Source organism: Parambassis ranga, chromosome 20 (assembly GCF_900634625.1).
Source record: "Parambassis ranga chromosome 20, fParRan2.1, whole genome shotgun sequence".
Taxonomy (NCBI): domain Eukaryota; kingdom Metazoa; phylum Chordata; class Actinopteri; family Ambassidae; genus Parambassis; species Parambassis ranga.
This window is the reverse complement of record NC_041040.1, coordinates 1,883,342-1,905,333: the sequence shown is the minus strand read 5'-3', so window position 1 is coordinate 1,905,333 and position 21,992 is coordinate 1,883,342. Positions and strand designations below refer to the sequence as shown.

General features: G+C 47.2%; 1 protein-coding gene across 4 annotated transcripts in view; it reads right to left on the bottom strand.

Annotated features, from left to right (window-relative positions):
• The window catches only part of arhgap12b (Rho GTPase activating protein 12b), a 42,657-nt gene extending 21,624 nt beyond the window's left edge, over positions 1-21,033 (bottom strand). For 3 of the 4 annotated variants that reach the window (XM_028433412.1, XM_028433415.1, XM_028433414.1), the window contains exons 1-2: positions 20,886-21,033; positions 17,879-18,631 (exon numbers count right to left, since the gene is read on the bottom strand). In XM_028433412.1, coding sequence (XP_028289213.1) covers positions 17,879-18,556 — 678 coding nt within the window. In that variant the 5' untranslated portion in view covers positions 18,557-18,631; positions 20,886-21,033. The remainder of the gene's footprint in view (positions 1-17,878; positions 18,632-20,885) is intronic. The other variant, XM_028433413.1, reaches the window with a different exon arrangement.
• Positions 21,034-21,992: the final 959 nt, after the last annotated feature.

The following is a 21,992-nucleotide window of genomic DNA, read 5'->3' as shown; positions in this document are numbered from 1 at the left end:
CGCACTTCAACTGGAATTCAGTCATCATCGCTGTAACCATTCACATGTGTGCTTGTCATATTTTGACACGCACATTTTTCAGAGGACGCAGAGGTTATACTGCATTATTTTACCCTCCAAATCGGATACACGCGGCTTACTGCAAACAATCCCACAATGCACAGCGGCAGATTTTACAGCAGTAAACCTGCTCTGACTCTCAGTGGTGTCATTCAAAATTAAATGCTTTTACAGGGTGAATTACTGAGCGTCTCTGAGGAGCAGAGAACGTGTGAATGAAGGACCGATGCAGCCTGGTTCTGTACCTGCTGGTTTAGCTGAATGGAGCAGAGCCATCAATATTGATTACACACGTGTAGCAGGAATGTACCATGAGAAATGTCCACATACGATGATTTGTTTACATACACATTGTCTCGTGTGTGTGTGAATGACACGGCAGCAGGTCTGAGGTCTATTGATTGCTGAGCCACATGAAGTGCAGGGACAGCACGGGACACAATGGCTCTTGGTACAGAGGAAAACAATGGCTGGTCAGCCTTCAGTTAGTACAGCTGAGCAGCTGACAGTGACAGGATGAAGGAGGAGGTAGAGAAGAGGCGTGACGTGATTACAGACAGTGTTTAGATTTACTCCATCCATCATCTTAGGTGTAAAAATAAATCTGATCATTTAATTTATTAATTTAATATAACATGTAATCATCTGATTCATTGATTTCTAATATGTTAGCAGATTAATTTGAACTTATTACAATTTATTTTACTTCTTTGTCTCCTCTGCAGCAGGGTGCTTAGACTGATCACTGTGTTGTGTGTGTGTGTGCAAAAGAATGTGTGCGTGCATTTTTTCCTATGTGCAGACACACAGTAAGATTCACCAATAGGCATGTGTGTAAAGCCTGATTGAGATTGATTGATAGACTTGTGGTTTCTGTGGAGAAGTGCTGGGAAGAAGAAGAAGAGGAGGAGGAGGAGGAGGAGGAGCTGTTATTAGAGAATAAAAGAGTTGTCTGTACATTGTTGTGTGTCGGTGACTGAAAAACACACTTATTCTATGTCAAAGCTCCAACACCATCACCTCTGTGCACAGACCACCTGAAGGCACTGTCACATCCAACAATATCAGCTCTGCTCACTGACGTGCTCCATCCTCGTCAGCGGGCCATTCAAGTTGAACCACATTTGCCCTGCAGTTAAATCAGGGTCAGCCCCTCTTTATGCTCCCACTTTACATCAGCCAGGGACTCCTTTTGATGCTGAAAGAAGAATCTAAACAACCATCAACCTCTTCTCTCTCTATGTAACTCAAGCCATTAACAGCAGGGTTCCTCCTGAGGACACTCTACTACTACACACAAACAGAGGTGAGTTATGGAGCTGACAATTCAAATATCAAGTCCTTCACCTGTATGGAAACAGCACAATAAAAGCTACATCATCATTTCACAAAATCACATGCCTTAGGTTTAATTATCCTGTAATTCTGCAAATCAGACAAATACCCACTGAACCGTTGTCCAGTAACAGTTTGTCACAGGTGAATCGACCACAGCCTCCTGGTTGTGTTAAGCAGTGTAGGTTTTGTTGTTTATTGCAGAATCATGTTGATGCAAATTGTATATTTTTGGTCATTTTTTTTAATAAGACAAGTGTTTTTGATCAAATATCAGGCAGATGTCACACATGATGCATTCAGGGACCATCAGAACATTTGAAAGGCCTGGTGGACATTTTGGAATTCAGATAAAAACAGTTCAGCAAACTATGTGTAAAGGTCCAATGCTGAAGTAATGTGCAGAATAACTAACTAAAATCACTTTAAGAAGGTAGGACAACAAGCAGTAACACGTAAAATATGGGGAGTAACGTGTGTTCGGTGTGTGTAGAGTTACTTTGTGTCATAAAATGCATCAAGTGCAAAAGTAGATGCAGCGTGTCGGCACCGCTCTGCAATCAGTATCAGACACCGTGACAAGAACCAAGACACAGTAACACCTGCTCTACTTCTGCCCTCAGCCAAGTAGACTAAGCCTTAACACATCCGGACACATTCACTGATCCTTCTATCACAGAACAACAGCTACTCACAATATAATGTGGGCTCCTCAGGTACGAAAACATGATCCAAAAAAAGAGAGGAGCTGGAAGGGGGTCCAGAAGAGGCAGGTGGCAGGTAGAAGCTACTGTAACACCCTGACTGCATCCAGACTGTCGTCACACAGAACAGGAGAGGCCTCGGCGGCCGATTAAAGGATCTTAAGAGATCTATTTAGGGCCCTGGTGCTCGCCGTAAATAGGAGGACTCATTAGCTGAATGACCCGAGCTTCTCAGAGAGAAAGAGTTGGAGGGAGAGGAGTGACAGAGAATACAGAGCCTGGCGGAGGAGAAGAAAGACAGAGTGGACTGCCTGACGGGTGGCCGTGCTCAAAGGCCATTAGAGGTCAGAGTTCACGGTCCCAGGGTCATAAAGTCTGTGGTTCACACGCTCCACTTACAGCGACAGACGCTGGAGTGAAAGCTGCTCTGGAAACTGCTCTGAATGTAACAGAGACGCGAGCCAAAAACAACGTCTACAAAAAAACATCTGACACAACCAATCCAACAAGCTGCAATCATCAAATTGGCAAAATGCTACATGTTTGTTCTCCTTTGTTGAACGCTGGAAGAAGATTATCAACATCAGATATTGGGTGATGCGGTGAGTCTGCCACCAGCTGTGTGCGCAAACAAAGTGATCACAGCTGATCCCGACGCCCCGTTCCCGGCTTCCTCCCAGGCTGCCGATGGAAAGGTCAGCCAGAATAGATGCGGATGATGACAGATTAGAGCCGTTATCTACCTCGTTAGTCGGGCCGGCAGATTGGTGGGTGGAGCTGTCTGTCCAGAGGACGTCACGACTCCGTGATGATGAGCCAGGTGACAGTGAAAGTGTTTGTGTTTAGTGTGGGAAGGAATCCTGAAAGGTGTGAAAGTCCACTGGCACGGCAGCACACACACACACACACAGACACACAAACCTGTGTGTCAGATGATGGGCTGCAGTGCAGAGACAAGATGAAGCTCTGCTGCACTTTAAATGGCTGATTTTGGCAAAGTGAAAAAAGTCTTTGCAGAAAAACACGTTTAATTCTGTTCTCGTCGAAAGACAGAAGATAAGGAAGGAAAATGAAACGATTGTTATTGTTTCCTTAATGGAATTTCAGCTGATGATTACATCTGATAATGTGGAGCATGCTGTGGATTAGGACAGCCAGTGAAAACCCAAAGTTACACACACACACGAAAATGTTGCTGCACACATGCAACAATGAGGATTGTATGAACTAATTGTGTTTTCCATTTCACACAGCTTTACAAACAGCAGATTTCGATCAACAAGTTTGGTTATAGCATGCTAACACGGTTAGCACGTGCTATTCTATTGATCTGCCGATATTATTGAATGACTCTGCTGTCACACATTTTTTTACAGACCATCCTTTTAATCTGGTGTCGTCACAGCTTCAAGTGCTTCTCAGCATGATCCAACTGTAGCAGCTGTACTGACTGTAAGTTAACTAGAATATTTTACTCCCAAAAAAAATCAGGTTGTAACATCAGTCAACACCACAACTAATCACTGTAACAGGCCATGAAATGTCATCATGGTGGTGCACGTTTAGTGAATTTCAAGCATCTTTCTGGGACTGAGAGAGGTGCTGCCTCAGAAAGTATCAAATCCATCTCCATGTCCTCCTGCAGTATTCAGCGTTCACTGGTGCAGATGCGGCAGCAGATTCTTATTTTTTGTGGCAACAAAATCACAGTTTGAGTTCTAAACTCATTTAAGAATGCATAAAGACTGCACATCGTGCTGTATATGAAGCTAAAGACCACAGCTTTCAAACCCACTCCCCCTGACAGAACCAGGTTTGTTTTTTATTCATACGCACGGCTGACACTGACGCTCAGTTTCTACTTTATTCCTTCAGAGAAAGCTCACTGCAGAGAAAAAAACGGATGAGTCTGTCTGTGCCCAAACACACGATGACTCATTAGTGGTAGGAACAGAGTGTGGAGCGCCTTGGAGCCACAAAGCAGGCAGGTTGCTGCGCATCAGGGTATTAACCCCGTTGAATCAGGTTAATTGAAAATCAAACACGCAGCGAGGAGTGCTTTTATCTCGCAATGCCATTTCAGCTTTAGGTGCAAAAACAAAGGTACGAGATGGGGAGCCGTGGTGTGAGTCAGTGTGTGCGATTGTGTTTGCACCATGCATATGCATCAGTGTGTAGCTGGTTTCTAATGATGCTCCTCTCCAGGATGTGACCCAGATAAACGCCACCCTGCTGCCCTGAAGGGTCAGGTGGCATAATTACACACATCTCTCCCTCTCTCCTCCTCCTCCTCCAACTCCACCCTGTAACCGCCTGCGGAGTGCTATAGAGGTGTGAGAGCGTGCATGTGACCGCGAGCTGCATCGCTGAGGTTGCTATCACGCTCTCGAGAGTGGATCCACGGTGGAAGGTGAACCACTTCAACAGGCGACAGCCACCCACAAGGGAAATGGAAACTTCCTCCTGTCAAATGAAACCCACAAACCAGCAGTGTGTGGTAAACACAACACACACACACACACACAAATGCTACAATCACAGACAGGAAATGTGTGCTTCTGCTCGGCAGAGTTCTCAGAACAGAGGCAGGCTGGTGAATGTTTAATGACAAGGTTCAAATACATTTAGGCAAATATCAGCAGACTAAAAATGCCTTGTTGCTATGTGGGTAGTTGCTAAGTAAAACATCTCATCATTAAAAACACGACAGCAGTTCTGCAGGGTGCTCTGGTTTACTCCAGAAGCAGCGCATGTGATCATTATGCAGAAATATGACAGATAAAAGTCCTCAGAGTATCAGAGTATCAGAGTATCGGAGTGTAATGATGCAGGACAGAGGAACAGGTGATGGTGGTGGGCTAGAGGCGGCAGACGGTATAACAGCGCATCTGACAGCAGGGACCCCCCACAGAGAGGACTGCTGCACTCATAGCTCGTCTACAATGTGGAAATGGAATTACTTTAGCGGGGCGAGAAAAAAAAAAGCGCCAGCGCACAGCGGGTGGTTTGGACAGCTCATTCCATTTCATCGCCTCAGGCGAGGCACATCTGGAGATTTTGAGGAATCAAAACTGCAACACAGGTTCACATTCTGGTAGAAAGATGATCTACTGCTTCTAAATGTAGCTGATTAATGTCCTGCAGGACAAATGATGTGGATAAGTGGCAGTTAAAGCTGGATACAGAGACATTTAAACCCAGAAAAAACTACCAGGAGGACTCGGATAGAAACCAGGATACTGGTGCAACTCCCTGCTGATCCAGATCATAGTGCCTCCAACGTGCACAGATGAATGTTGTACTTCATCCTGAACATGATCTAACCCTCTTGCACCAATATAAAAACCGTGTGAATAAATGTTTGTCTAATTTTTGCTGTTTCAGGGACAGAGACACGAGAATCTACAGGTGGGTATTGTTGCTGTGTCAGGTGTTGGTACTGGAACAAGCCTGAGGGGCAGACTGACAAAATGAAGGTTTTCTTATGTGTCTGAATTGAAAATTTAGCCCTAATTCTTAATTTCCCCAATTGGAGGAACCTGATATTTATGATCAAAACAATCCATGTGTGCGACTTCAAAGACAGAGAGTTGTACATATTCATATTTATAAATGTCCCCGACGTGGATATAAGACCGATCGGAGTCTAACAACAACTGACACTGTGTACTTTCCACAGGGTGTTTCCCATTCATAATTAAATCTACACAACGATGTGCACATGTAAATGAAACACTTTGCGCCTGATCTCAGCAGTTATTAACCTATTTATTGTACCTGTGGCAGAAAACGACTCCATCCATGACATGTGAGCTCCAGGTCCAACAGGTTGTGTTTGTGTTTCGTTGGATAGAAAAGCTAGTAACTGGGGCAGCCCTTTACAATGTGAATGTTTTACTCCTCGACCATTCCCCTTCCCCTCTCGAGCTGCACATCCTCAGATTTACAAATTCAGCACTGCTGCAAACAACACGAATGGACTTAAAACATAAAGAAAAGACTCAAACCCAGCTCTTATAGGTGAGTACAATGTCTCATCAAACACCTCTGAAGCCACAACCGCAACAAAACCCAATTAAAATCTGCCTTTTCTCTGCAGTGGGTATTTATCAGCCACGGCTGTAACCGTGACAACCAGGTGGACACACAAAACTGCAACTTTCTCAGTCCAAACAGCGCTCACAGTGCAATATAACCGTCCCTGGCCTCCATTCTGCACTCTACTGTTTGACAGGTGTTGATTTTTGTCACCTTCTTAGCAGGTTTCCAAACACCCTCGATGGCTTCTGCCTCACAGATTCTCATAGCAGATCATTTGTTAACGTCTGTGACCTTGCTGCTAATGATACTGCCGGTCAGTGTATTGATTAGCACTTCCATGTTCAGGAATATCAAACACATGTTGGTTATGTTTTCCCTTTTTTATTATGATTAAAATAAACTGGATCGTCTAATAGACAAAAGGTCGGCGCTCCTCCAAGCTCTGGTAACTTGTGATGGGTGACGATGGTTGCTGATTAACAATGGCTGCTGCCAGGGAAAGTGGGCTACTAGGCTACACACACACACACACACACACACACACAATTAAAGGGCATGTTTAAATCTCCCCACATTGGCCCACATATCATGACTCAGGGTGTTCAGCTGTGTGTGTTGGGGGTGGTGATGCAGTGACAGAAAGATGCATTGTGTCCCTGGTCATGGGTCACTCACCCCGCAGCCCACAGACTGCCAAACCCCCTCCCCTCCCTCTCTGTATATCCAGGCAGAGAAAAGTTCCAGTAGGAGAGCAGCCACTGTAAAAGCCATTGTTGTGTACGGTTGCTGTCAGAGAGAGGGCTGCCTTGTCATCTGTACGGCCCCAGTCACATGCTGAGAGGTCTTTGAAAAATGACTTGCATCATCAGCTGAAAACATGACCACACACTGAACTCGGGACCGCCTGCCGCCTCCTGGCTTACAAATCAACGATGATGTGACGCCCGCCGCCATGTCCCACCTGCCTCTGGGTGCAATTATCCGTCTTTGACCGACAGGATCACACCTCTTCCAGCTTGGTCCAGAAATAAAACCTGATTATTTTGGAAAATAAAATCACTGTAAACCACCCGAGCCTGCTCTCCTTTGTCCCCTGGTTGACCCATAAAGGGGCCTTGGTCGGGTAATTGATCGTCACAGAGCTTCTTCTGTAGAAAGCAATTCAATTTCCACTGGGCATGTATTGCCACATTAACGAGAATGGTGCCTTTGTTTTGTTGAGATAGCAATGGCACGTAAAGGCAGCTCTGCCCGCCAAGCCTTCAGTGGACCATTGACAAGAGCGTGCACCAGACAGAGCATGGACCGGGGGGGGTAACCTTGAGCCACGAGGTGGTCCTCTCCTGCTGAGCAGGCCTGACAGGGATCTGGAGCTAGGATCCAGGTAGCAAACACAAACAGGGTCACTGGGTTTGTTTCAGAGAAACAATGGAACCCTGACAAACCAATGGGATGAGGTTCCTACTGCCTGCTCAGGACAGGAATCAGGAAGTGGATACGGAATGATGAGCTCGGGTCATTGAAATGTTAATTTAACTGAGAATATGTGGAGTTTCTGTCGAGTGGGAGGTGTTACTTCATCTCTTCAGGGTACCCAGAGTCAAAACAGGGCCTGCCTTTCCATGCCTTGAAGGCTAACCGAGTAAAGAAATCCAGCATTTCGAGTGTCTCTGAGGTGAGCTAGTAATCAGAAAGATGGCTCCCGAGTCATAATAATTAAATAGCTTAAAGGTCGGGTAAGAGATTTCATTCTGATGCACTTTTTGTTAAATTAGTGTAACTTCTTTTTACAATCCGATAGCAACCGCTTAGTTCGGCAGTTTCGCTTTAAAACGAAGAATATGAATCATCTGAAGCTATAAAACACTAAAACATCAGCCAATCCTCCGGGTGGACCCTGTAGGAGTATTGGCTGGTTGTCCTTTCTGTTGTGAAGCCAGACATTTAAACAGGTTTATGGGGATACTCCCTTTTGGAGCCAGCCTCTGGTGGCTATATGAGGAACTGCATCCAGACAAACTGATTCTGGGTGTTTTTGCAACCACACATTATTTTGATTTGCTTTTAGTTTTAAAGCAGGTTTATCTGAGAAGCTTGTGGATATTGTTACAGTTTGAAGCCTGATACGTTATCCTATCCTACATTTAGGATCTTTGACTGAAGTGGCTTCTCCTTGACATCATCTCAAACTGAGCATGCTTAACATACAAGCCGCCTGATTTAAATATGTCACCATGGTTGCAAACACCCACTCACTTTAGATCAATAAGGGCTCAGGGGCCTGGGGATTGGCTGGCAGATCAACAACAATCCTCTCCGCTGGCCACAGAGCAGCCACATAACTCCCCCACAACGCTAAGAAAGGCAGATTACTCGCCCTTCAATTACAGCCATGGGCTGTCCAGTGGGGACAAGTAAGCAACACTAACGACATGGAACCTAGAGGCCGATAGAGACTCAGAATGAGAATTATCATCTGCTACAACACAAAGAGGGTCGGGAGCAATAACTGTGAGCAGATAAGCACATTGTTCCAGAAGATCAGGGATGTTGGTGTGGGATGAACAGGAGTTAGGGGTGGGGGGAGGTGGAGCGGGGGTTAACCCAGGAATGTTCTGTACACAACCCCTTAATCCAGATATGTAAGAAGATTGCATTGTAGTATGTGCAGAGGTGGGGGCAGCCCGTCCAGGCTCGGGGCTGACCTGTAAGCCCCGCTGTCCCCACGGCTGCTGGTGCATGAAGCTTACCCACTGAAGCCTATAACACTTTTCAGATGATTATGGCACTCGGGCCTGGTCCGACTGCACTTTAATCCATGCAAAACAACGCTCGAGTAGCAACGCTTTTAATAAGGGGACAAAAACCGAGCACACACACTTTGATGTCCTATACACGCTGTAATATGTACAAGATTATTCCCCGATCACCCAAACAGCAGACTGTCATACAGAAAAGTACAACAGAGCCAAGTAAATCCGGCTGTCCTCAGATGATTGACCCTTGGTCATGAACGGGAATCCTTCTCTTTTATAAATTTTTGTACTATAATATCATTTCAATTTAGACTAAAATATCATTAGTTCAGGTCACTCAGGCTGAAATGCACTTATATCTGGGAAATGATGGGAAAAAGATGTAAACAAGTATTAATGAGGTATGCCTTTCTGAGCAGATGGTGAGCAGGTCAAGGGAGCTCCGCTATCAGATGTCACTTCACCACGGCGCTATGGAGGAAAAAAAAAGTCAGTGCAACCTCCATCAGTGACGTCCCCATGGCAACCGTGTCTGTGTACACAGTCCAAGGCCGGGTCCGAGAGACCACCACCAAGATTTCTGTGCTAAAAATAACCCATCTGTAAAAAAAATGAAAAATTCTGCACTCCACTCACTGTGGAACTAAGAAGCCATTACTGCAGGCTTTCTTCTTTAATTTGAGGATGACAAACTGAACGTAGAGGTTGTAAAAATGCAAATTATATTAATAATTTTTCCATAAATATATATTTTTATATTTATTTCTAAACTTTGTTTAGAGTTAGGTCTGATTTAAAGCTTGTCAATACAAGGCTAGAAGGTGTCATTGGCTGCCACACTCCCAAACACACGTTTGTTTTGCTTCTATAATAGATAATGCTGACCTGACCAAGGTCCACAACAGCAGAGAGGAGAAAAACAAGTCACTCCGAGAGGCACCAGTGAGGAGAGAAAGATAAAACTGATCTATGTTGACAGCTTTGTTCAAGTTAAGAAGACTAAATAAGGGAAATGATTTCATAGGTTTGTCCTTGCTCCTCTTAGCTGGCCCTATATGTTTATGACTGAAAGTCTTTAAATCCTCCCTGACAGAGCAATCAGCCAGCTGTCAATCAGCCGTACACAGAGGTGATCAAAGCAGAGCCATCAGAGCACGGAGGAAACACTGAGACATCCTTTACCGCTGGCATATCCATTTCATTAATGGACACAGGGAGCGCCTCTCTGCCAATCACACACAAGGGCACAGAGAGGCTGCTGGCCTTGGAAGTTTCCTTCCATGCGCTGCAGAGATATGCTGATCGCCCTCCCCAGTGTTGTGCCGCCGAGCTATTCCTGGCAGGCTTTGAGGAAACGTACAGAGACACATACTGTATCCCCCAAAGGGCACAGTGTGGTCGGAGGACTCCCCGCTGGGCTGAGCGCAATTATAGGCCGTTTGTTGACGCTGATTGGATTTGCTGTTTGAAATGACTGTTTGGGTACAGCGCTGTAAAGCTGGCAGAAGGATCCAGACTGATCCACAGTGGTATAGTGTGCACTCTCTCTGAGTGCCCTTTGTTTGTCTCTGTAGCATCTCTGTTCAGCGACAGCTGCTGGTGGAAAGTTCTGAGCACAAAAACACAGAGGTTCTGGAACGCTAATTCAGCGAGTGTAGGAGCAGAAAACCCTCGGCTAGAGACACGCCGACTGATCAGACCGACGTTTGGCTGTTCTTTCAATCAGCATCAGTCGACACAGTTTAACAGACAGGCCCGCTGTTTTTATATCACCTCAAATGATCCACATTCCCCTTCTACATAATAATTACCACGGCAAACATACCGGCCATCATCTGTTGGTCATGACATAAAAGCCTTTTATCCTCTCTCCTCAGTTTCTACAATGTGAGGTGTGAGGTTAGTCACACCTGAGTAACTCCCCTTCATTTCTCCACAAGCCTCCACCTGTGAGACGACAGCGACAAACCCCTTCTAAATCGTCTCTTTAACAGTAGATGACCTCTGGAGAAAAAAAACAGCCGCTCAGCGCCGATCGAGCCGCTGCTCATCCTTTGTCTCTTTGGCAGCCACAGCGAGTAATTAACGACAGCAGAGGCATATGACAGAGACGATCCGTGCCCCTTGATGCCTCAAGACTCCTACGCTTCCATGCTTCCACCAGTCCTCCCACACAGGCTGGCAACCAGAGAGCAGCTGTACCTCTCCAGAGGAGAACAGGGAAAGGTGGATGGCTCACATATACTGTCTCTGATCTGCAGTGATGTTACTGAGAAACACAAGCTGTTACACACAAAGACAGCAAGCAGCAGGAGTGCACAGCTACACACATAATGACATTATTTAAGTTCTGTGTAAGATCATTTTAGATATTTTGGCAGGATTTGGGGGGAGTAGCAGTGCACCATACTGTGGCCAAAAACGCTTTTATACCCAGAAATTAATACCTGAATGACCTCACGGCCATTGTGCGACATACATCTAACAGCTCTGAGAGGGAAAAGAGTTCCTCAGCCGGATAAGTGTAAGCGAAGCTTGACCTGCCCACTCATCCAAAGCAGGAGGCCGCTGAGGGGAAAAAGACTAGCAGCTGTTTAAAAGGCTCTGGACACAGCCGGCATCAGTTATGTAAGGATGCACTGAGAGAGTCCAGCACCCTGAGCATCATCACTTGTATGCAAACACAGGAGACCCCCACCTCCAGCAAAAGGTGGCTGGAGGTGGGGGTGTCAAGTTCTTTGCTAAATAAATCCCACTCAGAGAAACACCCACACGTGCCCAACGCCGTATCAAACACATTAAAGTACACACAGCAGTTGGCGCTGTCAGTCTGCACGTGTCAAGGTGAAATGCCACAGGCTGAGAGAATTCACACAGGAGCCGATAACGTGGAGGAGAAAATAATAATAATAAGCCACCCACGTTATTAAAAAAGCAGGCCGGGCAGGCACGCTTACCTTCTCTGGGTACATGCTGTCCCTGTCGGAGCTACAGCAGTGAGGCGGGCCCAGAGAGAGAGGGACAGTGAGCGACAGGCGAGGAGAAGAAGAGCGAGAGCGGCGGTGAGCAAATTAGATAGGTGGTGCACCCCAGTCATCTGCTATGTTAAAAAAAACACCACGCTGCATCACAGGCTGACAGGCGGAGCAGCTTTATGGATGGTGGAGCAGAGAAAACAGCAACAGAGTAGAGCTGGAGTCATGTGAGAGGCTGGTCAGGAAGAGAATCTATAAAGAGTAATTAAAACATCAGCTTATGCGACTGATTATTTTAGAGCATGGGAAGCTGGACGGTCAGAGGGTAACAATGAAGCCACAATCAAACAAGTCAGCCGCTCTTTTGGAAGCAGCACTTCCTCATTAATGAAATGCATAAGGTCAGTAAGTGGCAGAGAATGAGGAAACCAGTGTGTGGGTGTAGCATCTCTTCCTGCAGAGTCCTATACAACTAATCTGATTAATATGACAGCTTGGACTCGCTTTAGAAAAAAACAAAAAACAACAACAACAAAAAAAAACCCTGCTCATCAAATGATCTGTGTTCAGGGTCGTTGTTTGAAGTCTGGAGGGAGTCTGATCAGCACAGTCTTGAAGATCAGCCTCAGAAGCTGTGTTAAGCAGACGCTCTCACAATTCAAGATGTCAGCTAAACCGACGAGCCAGAGTCACCGCCTACTCACCACACAGTCCACTACACAGTGTGTTCACCATGCTGCAGTGCTATCTGAATGTGTTTCCACTGCATGCATCATGAAAGGAAGTTTACAACTGATGCATTAGCTGGCAGCAATGCAGCAAAACAAAGAGTAGGCAGAAGTGGGTGAATGTGCAGGAATGAGAAACAAACATGAGAAACAGTGAAGAGCCAAAAACCTGTAGCTCAAGCGGCCGCTTAAAAACAGTATAAGACTACGGACGAGTCATCTGTGACGTCACCCGTAGGTTTCAGAAGAGACATTTTGGTTCTTTGTGGGAGGCTCTGACTGGCGCCATGTCACCAGCATCACTTGTAAATTCCCAATAGAGGTACAGAGTCTGCCCCAGCCTGTCACTCCAGGCGTCCACGCCCACACTTACACAAAACTGTATCCTTGTATTCACTGCTACGACATTCCACACCCACTCAAATTAAGCAAGTGACAGAACAAGCAGTTGGGAGATTCAAAGTAGAGATGCAATGGATCAATATGGAATTTCAGCTCAATCAGGTATCAGATAAGGTATTAATCTATCAGCTTTTAATCTTCGTTTGTGACATCATCAGCAGAAGTTGTTATCAGTTGTTATGTACATAGAGCAACAACATGTAGCAAGCCAAAGAGTATCTGCATAGACTGGCTGGTTATGTCAACAAGGGGAAAAAAGGTGTCTTATCAATATCAGCAGACAGGCAGACACCAGATTTTGGTATCAGGACTGAAAAAAGTAGGACGGGTGCATCCCTGGTTGAGATCTAACACAAATCTAATGATTGTGAAGCTGTGAGCAGCTGCTTCCCCCGCAGTGTGGGAGTATCAAATCTGATCTGAAAACCTTTTCCAAGAATAAAACACAGAAGTGGAGACTTCTCCCTGTCTCACCTTTAACCCACGCATGACGAGAAGAGCTACACAGGATGGTACGCTGCACCTTATATTGATGACAGCTTGTCTTGATGCCTGCTGGGACTGTGTGCATGTAATCCTCTCGTTGTATCACAGAGAGATGAACCAGGATGGATGTAGGGAGGAGGAGAGGACTGTGAGCCCTCTGATCTGTGACTGAAACAGCAGACACAGAGGGCAGCAGAAGAGGAAGCCGCAGAGACAGAGTGAAACCATAGAACCAGACAGAAGAGAAGTGGAAACAGGAGAGGCAGACTCTCGTGTTAACTTTTTACTCATGTTTAATATTAGATTACTGAAAGGTCCGGCAGAACTTCATTGACTTAGCCTGCCTGTTGCCTCACTGTATGTCAGTGTGTGTGTGTGTGTGTGTGTGTGTGTGTGTAGGCACGGAGGCAGGAATGTCAAGTATGCATTGGAAAACAAGCAGGGGCCTCCTTTTCAGAATAAGACCCGGCAGAGCTCCAGATTACGGGACGCAGCAGACAGCAGAGGGATACCGCAGCGCTTCATATGTGGTGATGAAACTGTGCGCTAACTTTAAAAGATTTCAGCTTAGTTAGAAAATTGGTCGCGTTCGCAGCAACTTTAAGACTCCGCAGGCAAAACATGCAATTAGCAGGTTACTGTGGCGCTGTGTGTGTGTGTGTGTGTTTGGGAACAGGTCGTTTCTGGACAGTAAACCCAAACAAAGCTTCCCAGGACGCACTCGCCTTTGCTCTGTTGCACAAGTCAGTAAACATACAACCAAGCTAAAGCATGTGTTTCTCTGCAAACCAAGAGCAAACCATCTACATCCCAAGACATGCCCCGACATTCACCACATCAACTCTAAATGCCCTCCTCCATCTTTAATCATTTGAACGTTCACGGCTCACATGAAGACATACATCTGTCTGGCCTCCTGTCCCCTGGTCTCTGCCGTCTGCGAGTACCCCCCTCCTCCCTCAGGCACTGCCAGCAAGCACCACAGGACCACACACAGCAGGCTGAAGACAGACAGACTCCCTCCACTCAGCTGTTTCCTTTTGTTTTTGAACCCTTTAAAAATCTGTCCACGTGCATCTACCAGCTAGTTATGTCATTTTGGCTGCAGGCATCCTCAGAGCGACTCCTCCGGGAGGCTTCCCTGAGACCAGACATGCCACACTAACAGACAGCTTATTTTTAAGGGAGTGACTGATCCAGTTTGTAATCTCAGGGAATTACTGGTTGCATTATTGACATGCACATAGTTTTGCGAGGACTTACTTAACAGCTTGGGAGTTGTGAAAGAAAGGGAGGATCCAGCTAACTGTGTGAAATGGTGAAAAAGCTGAGGCGTGGGGGCCTCCCGAGGTCCTTCTATCAGAGAGTGAGTGAGCGCGGGGGCAGCCGGCCGGCTCCGCTGCGCAAAAACCACAGACACAAACACATTCAGGGCCACCACGTCTTCCCGCTGTGGTGACACATCCCCTGAGAAAGAAAACGACAATCTGGGCTTCGCACACAATCCCACAGAGCAGATTCATCCGCTCATTTAGAGACGAACCGGGAACCAGGAAAGCCACATCCCATCAGAAAGACAGGAGATATGAATAAGAATATTCCAGAGAAACTCCACTCAGTATAACTTTGTTTGTGGCGATAGTGACTGTGTGGTCGTGTTTTTCTCTGGGATTTTAAAACAGGCAGAACAACAGCGTCTTAAAAGCAGTAAAGCTGCAGAGAAAACCAACATGTTTATGTGAAAAACAGGCTTTACGTCCTATGGTTTGCCACATTCTTTTAAGAAAATAAACCCTACGTCCCATCCTGAGAAGTGAGGAAAAGAGGTTTATTTTGCCAATCCCTTAAGAGCATAGGAGCTGTGCTTTTAGAGAAGCTGAAGGAGGTGGTGGGTGGTGGGGGGGGGCACTGGATATCTAAACAAGGTTCAGAAGGAACGGAGCGCTGAGGGCCGGCCACACACCCCTCATGATGGTTAGGGAGGCGGGGAGGGAACCGCCGGCTTCAGCTGCTGCCAGAGCCTCGGAGATAAGCTAATTACGAACAGAAAGCGTGGAGAAACACGGAGGCGTTAATCGGCACACGGACATCAAATCAAATCAATTAGGAGGTGGCCAGCTGGCACTTTAAGGGAGGCATATCGGTGACAAATCCTTCAAATGGATCCATCTATGGAGATTCATCCCGAGGTTTACAGATCAATACAGCCCCACTCCAATAAAAACACAGCTCCAGGAATGATTACTAGACACTGGAAAAGGAAGCTTCGGCTGAGCTCTCTATGCTAACATCAGCAAAGATAGTATTAAGCGCTAGTTAGCGATGCTAACAGACCACGACTAGGAGCATCGTTACTAAAACACAATTATCGTACAATTAAAACGTGTACGGTAAGTTAAATAAAACACTCGACCCTGTCACAAAAAAAACCCTGACTCACTTCTGGAGCCAGCCCCTAGAGGCTGCGGAGTGAACTGCAATTTTTTAACACTTCCACGCGGGCTTCAGCTGTCATTCTTGGAGGTCACTGCTTGCATGGAGGACACACTGACCGCGGGTGGACAAGGTCAGATGGAGCAAACATATTTCGGCCACATTTAGCAAGGCTCAACTGTACATTACATCAAATATAATATCACTGCAGTCTGACAGCTGCCTTCAACAGGAAGCTCTCTTCAATGCCACCACACTCCACTGACACAATCAGCACATTTACATCACAGAAAACAGGAGCTGCTGGTCTGCAGCTACTAAAGTAAATAAGTTTATTGTGATATTGGCATAAATAGGTTTGGTTGTGCAGTAGTAGTAGCATTGATAACCGAGTCCGGCATTGTCAGAAGTGTCCTCTCTCTGCTTGTCTGTCTCTCGCAGGAACTGTTCGCCTGCACATGAGCAAAGACAGGAAGCGGTGGAAGTAGGGGAGTTGAAAGATTTGGGTTTTCTGTGGGGTCATTCACTTGCCTGGCAACAGGCCAAACAGAACAAACTAACACAACCAACCACAAAGGCACAAAGACAGAGGGGGTGTGGGTTCCACCTGCCCCGGCGACCACAGACAGCGCTGAGCTTGACAGGGAGCACCGGCTGAATCCTGTCTGCTGTCTGTTTCTTATCCGCCCCGCCAGCTCTACTGTAGCCCGACAAAAACACACTCCAAAGAGAGAGCTGCCCATACAAATGTTAATTTTCTGAGAGTGAAATGTGTGTTTACTTTGGCCTGTGTGTGATTTGACAAGCGTGAAATGAATTCCATAAAAAAGTTTCAGTGCAGGCAGGCAACAAGACAGAAAACAGGCCCTCAGAGGAACCACAATCCTGACCAGCAAACCATTTACCAGCCTACATTTAGGGGCTGTAAACCGTGTTAGTGTGCTACCATTTCCACTCTCTCTTCCCTTCACACGGTGCTTCACACATGGCATTCACACTCGCACATGCTCTCGATCACACAGTGGTCCCCACGGCGGGGCGACTGGGGGCTACAGACGGATCCTCGCCAGATATGACCTACTTTCTATTCAAGCCCGTCTCTCTTTGTTCACTCCACGGTGGTGGAGGAGGCTGCTGCAGCCTGTGGAACAAAGAACACAAGCAGCACTTGGAGCCTTCAAACAAGCCTGACCCTGCCTAGATACAGCCTCCCCAAAAATGGCTCACGGAGGCAGCGCTGCATGGACTCCCACTGTCTTAAAATCTCCTCCTTTTTCCACTTTGATCTACCTCTGCTGCAGACGAAGGAGGATAAGCCCCAGTTCCTGCAGTCTTCCAGCCATTCTCTTCTCACGGCTTCAGAGTGATTAGACAGATATCATGGAGGTGGGAGGAAAACTCAGTTATCAGTCTACTGACTGCTGGAAGGACGGGGAGGAGGGAGGAAATTAATTTTATGTTTTCATTATCAGTATCAGGAAGTCTGGATTCCTTCAAATACAAAACCCCCTTGCAGAGATAATCTGTCTCAGAGCATTAGATTTGGCGTTTATACATTCACACACCTACATCAACAAGGTCACAAAGCAAAAGTGGCGACAAACCTGCACAGCCAAGCCAGTGTGTTTGGAATTTCCTCCTGGTAAATGTACCTGAAGACTCCCAATTATAGAACCCTCCATTTAACTGTGAACACACCATTTAGTCTTTAATGACCCGACTGCAACAGCTGCCCCACCTCCCACAGAAAAATATACCCATCTGTACAAGCCAGACCGAACACTGTATGCTTCAAGGCAACAGCAGACGATTTTAATAATAGGCACGTGCAACAGGTGAGGCTTTTGTCAGATCTAGCAAATCAACCATGAGCCAAAAACTTTTTTTTGTCACATTTTTCTGTTAACACAAAAACTCCTCTATGCTGGACGCCATTGTAAAACAAAGCAGCTCCTCACCTGCATGTGTTCTGTTGAACTGCTGCTCAGCTCGTCTCCAGACTCCGAGTCGTTGCGGAGCTTCTGCAGCGCCTCTACCGGCAGCTCGCTCGGAGACGACACCTTGTCCCTGTCCGGACTTTTGTTGTGGTTGCTCGCCACTTTGAGCGGAGGCGAATCGGCCCGCATCCGTGGCAGTGTGGCGTTGTTGCCGTGGTGATGGTTGTTGTTGTTGTGAAGAAGTACCAGTTCGGCCATCAGCTTGCAGTGATGAGGACTCCCCACGTTCTGGTTAGCGTCCTTGGGCAGAGCGGGAGGCGTGACGCGGTCAGAGGAAGGAGACGGCGTGGAAGAAGGCGACGGGCGCCCAAAGCTGGACATCTCTGGCTGAGGCCTGTTGAGGTTCTCGTTGGACGCCCGGCAGATATCCAACACAGTGGGCTTGGCCCTGAGGGCGGGTTTCTGAGGGGGCATGAGCGCCCGGCGAACCTCTTTGACGTACTGCGCTGGCACGTAAAAAGCCTTTGTGCCCTCTTCTTTCCTCACCTGCCACCAGTCGTCATTGGTCTTCTTCACCAGTACGTAGCACTCTCCCTGCCGGATTGTCACCATCTTGTCTTTGGCCTTGTACTCGTAGTCGTATTCCACCTCAATGTAAACCTGGCCCGGGGGGATGGGCAGCCCCTCTCTGTCAGCCATGACTGCCGGAACAAGCGCTTGATCTCTGACCTCAGCTGCTCAGCGACCCAGACCTGGACGGCTCCTCATGTCTGACTGAGAAAACACACACAGAAGATCACAGAACACGTGAGCATACACTCATCAAACACACCCCTGTTTCATAGCACACACACACACACCGCATCATTACTCACCTTATTACCACAACCACAAAGTGCTACCGCTGTAACACACATTGACATTATGACTGCCAAACAGACTGTGAGTCAACTAAAGAACACAACTCCTGCTCCTGCTCAACCCACAGTCCACACTGATCGCCATGGTAACTGATACGACCACTATGGATATCCAGCCAGGTAACCCGATCACCCCTCTAGCTAGCGGTGATGACAACATGACCCCACACACTGGTCCTGCATGCGATCCAGTGACTACAATGACTCCCCAGAGCCTGCATTCCCTCAGAGGCAGCCAAAAATAAAGTTTATGCTGTTTTGAGTTCCCGCTCTGCATCATTAATGCAGTCAGAAACCTTTTAAAAGCCTGAGTTGATCTGTTGATATGCAGTCAGCGTGTGAGTCAGAAGACAGCTGGGCCCCCGCCGTTCCCGCACAGACTGTTATGGGATGAGGCCTGTCATTGATCCGTCTGTCAGAGAGTATCCCTTCGTCTGTTAACCTAAATAAATACCACGGTTGCCGAGCTGCGGATCCCCTCATATCAAATTCTCCTGCTTCCTCCCTGAAATAGCAGCAAGCCGCCGCCGCCGCCGCCACCATGGACTGACATGCTGGAAGTGCAGGCGGTAAAAGCAGGTGCTTTTAGTGAGGCGTGAGAACATGCTTCTACAAGGGGGCCCATCCTTATGTAAAGGAATCACACACACACACTGCAGCTCAGACTGACAGCTACACACCCAGAATAGATTTACAGTGGTGAGTGCCGCCTGAGCCACAGTGGGAGTCCACGAGAGACACATAATGAGCCTAAATGGTTTCTGTTTTAACACTATGAAGCGCACACAGGCAGTGTTACATCATGCCAGCCTGTGTGTGTGTGTGTGTGTGTGTGCAGTCCAGGTCTGTCCCAGCACAAGCTGCAGCCATGATGTCAACACACACATGTTCAATGAACGACTGTCTCACAGACACAGACTTCACTTCACACCATGAGCGGAGGTGCCAGAGATGGAGTCAGGAGTCGGACGCCATGACGACAATCAGTCAGCGTCCTGAGAGAGAAAGTGTGTTGTGTGTATTTTGACTACGGTCACAAGGACGGTGGTGCTGCAGTGTGAGAATGTCAGCCTGTCAAAGATAACCTAATGTGCTGGATAACAAAATCTGAAGCAGGATAGATCAAAGGTCCCAAACACACACCAGTACACCGCCACACAGCCGACCAGTAAAAACAAGATCTGACCGATGATGACGACTCCAGAGAGACTCCAAGAGCCTGCCAGCCAACCTGTTGCTCCACAGACAATTTAAAAAGTGTGCAACCACTGACCCGCCTGGCTGTCGATCCTGGACCTGAACTACCCAAAACCTGCTGTGTCTCTGGTCTGTGTGTGGTTCCAAATGGGTCTTGACTGTGGGAGAAAAAGTGTTCTGGCAGTAAAAGTTAGAAGGAAATCACCTTTATAAGGTGGCAAAGTACTGAGAAGGCATCAGGGATCTTTTGTCTGCATAGACATCTGCAGACCAGCCACTGTAGCAGCAAAACACCCCGGGACTCGGACCGCCTTTGTCCCCCCCTGAGCTTCATTCAAAACAGATGTGGCCCACAGCAGCATCCACTCCAACATGTGCAGCTGCTGCTGCTGCGTGGAAATAAGAAGCACACATTTCTCTCTCCAACAACAAGCAGCCTGCGTCTTTAAAGTGTTTGGGCGGTCGGAGCACGCCTGCGGCGGGCGGTGCTGAGGTGTGGAGGGGCATAGGTGGGGGCAGGGTCGCTACCAGCCACAGACTGGAGGAATACAACACAAAGGAGTTTAATCCATGTTCATTCAGAACAAAGAGACATCACTGAGGATTCCCAGGAGCGAGGGCAGGGACGGAGGAACCCACCTCCGCCCTCCCTCCTGAACCGGGACACATTATCCAACACACCGTGAGGAAATTAGCCCAACGTGGGGACGTGTTCGATTACCCACCGGATCAATGTGAAAGATAACATCGGTGTCTGCGGGAGACATTTCTGTGACCGTGTCCAGCAGCTTCGTGCGTGGACAAAAGCGCTGCAGGTTCAGTCCGCGCTGCAACAGCGTGCATAGCAACAAACTCCGGCAGAAGCCAATAGCCTCTCACTGCCCACAGCGACACGCACACAACGTACTTACCGTGGGAAAAAAACTCCAGTGGATTCTCCCCCGTGTTCCGTATCGGCTCCCAGGAGGAACTTTTCCCACCTAACTGAGCGCTGGTTGCTCCGACTGAGCCCGCTGCCGCCGCCGCCGCCGCTGCAGACCTCCGGTCAGTCGGTCTGTTCGCAATCCCCCGCCTCTCTGCGTGCCGTCAAGCGAGGTGTCGCAAACAACAGAGCACATCCGGTCACGGCCTTCAAAATAAAACCAAAGAAATGTAGAAAATCTTTATAATCACACAATAAAATCTGGATAAGAACCCAACTAAAGTAGATTTAGTTTTGAATAATATCAGGTGACTGTACAAAATAAAGTGCTGCATCATTTGGATATTTGTGAGTTTATCAAAGTCTATTATTTCTAGGAGTCTGTTCAGCTATACATCTCAGATGTCTTTATCCATTCGTTTTAATGCATTTTGGTTTGTTGTTGTTATATTAAATTACATATATGATATGAAACTACATTTTTGTGTTTATCCAATGACATAATCAATATTTAGTCTTTTATTTTGAAGAACACAATAACTTCCGGTTGCGTATTTCCCTTCAGCTTGACTCAGCTGTGGTCCAGCAGAGGGGGTCTGTCGCTCCCACCCCGCCCGTCTGTCAGCGCTGATAGACGGCGTCCAGAGCCCCGCGGCAGGCCTGCCCCTTCCTGGTTGAACACCTCAGTGTCCGGTGCTTCCCAACCCATGGCCCGCGGACTGCCTGGAGGACTTTTGACGTTATTCCAGGGGCCTCTATTGTTAAATCTGGAATACATTTGAGCCCACATGATTCCTGCTTAATGTGAAAATAATAAAATCCTGATCCTGGCTCTGTCATCAGCTGAACTCTATCTGACAATCACAGCAGGGAGTCTCACCATCCAAGCAGGATCATCAGTGGTTTGGTGTTGGGATGATCCAGGACCACAGTAAGACCTGACTGGGGAAACACCCACTACAGAAGCCCCGAGATCAGCCTCAGGCACAAAGACTACAAGTTTACATTAGTTTAGAATAATGCATGAACGTCTGCTCTGTATTTTCACTGTGTATCAGCATAATGCAAAGTGTGTGAAAGCGCGGCCTGCTGGTGA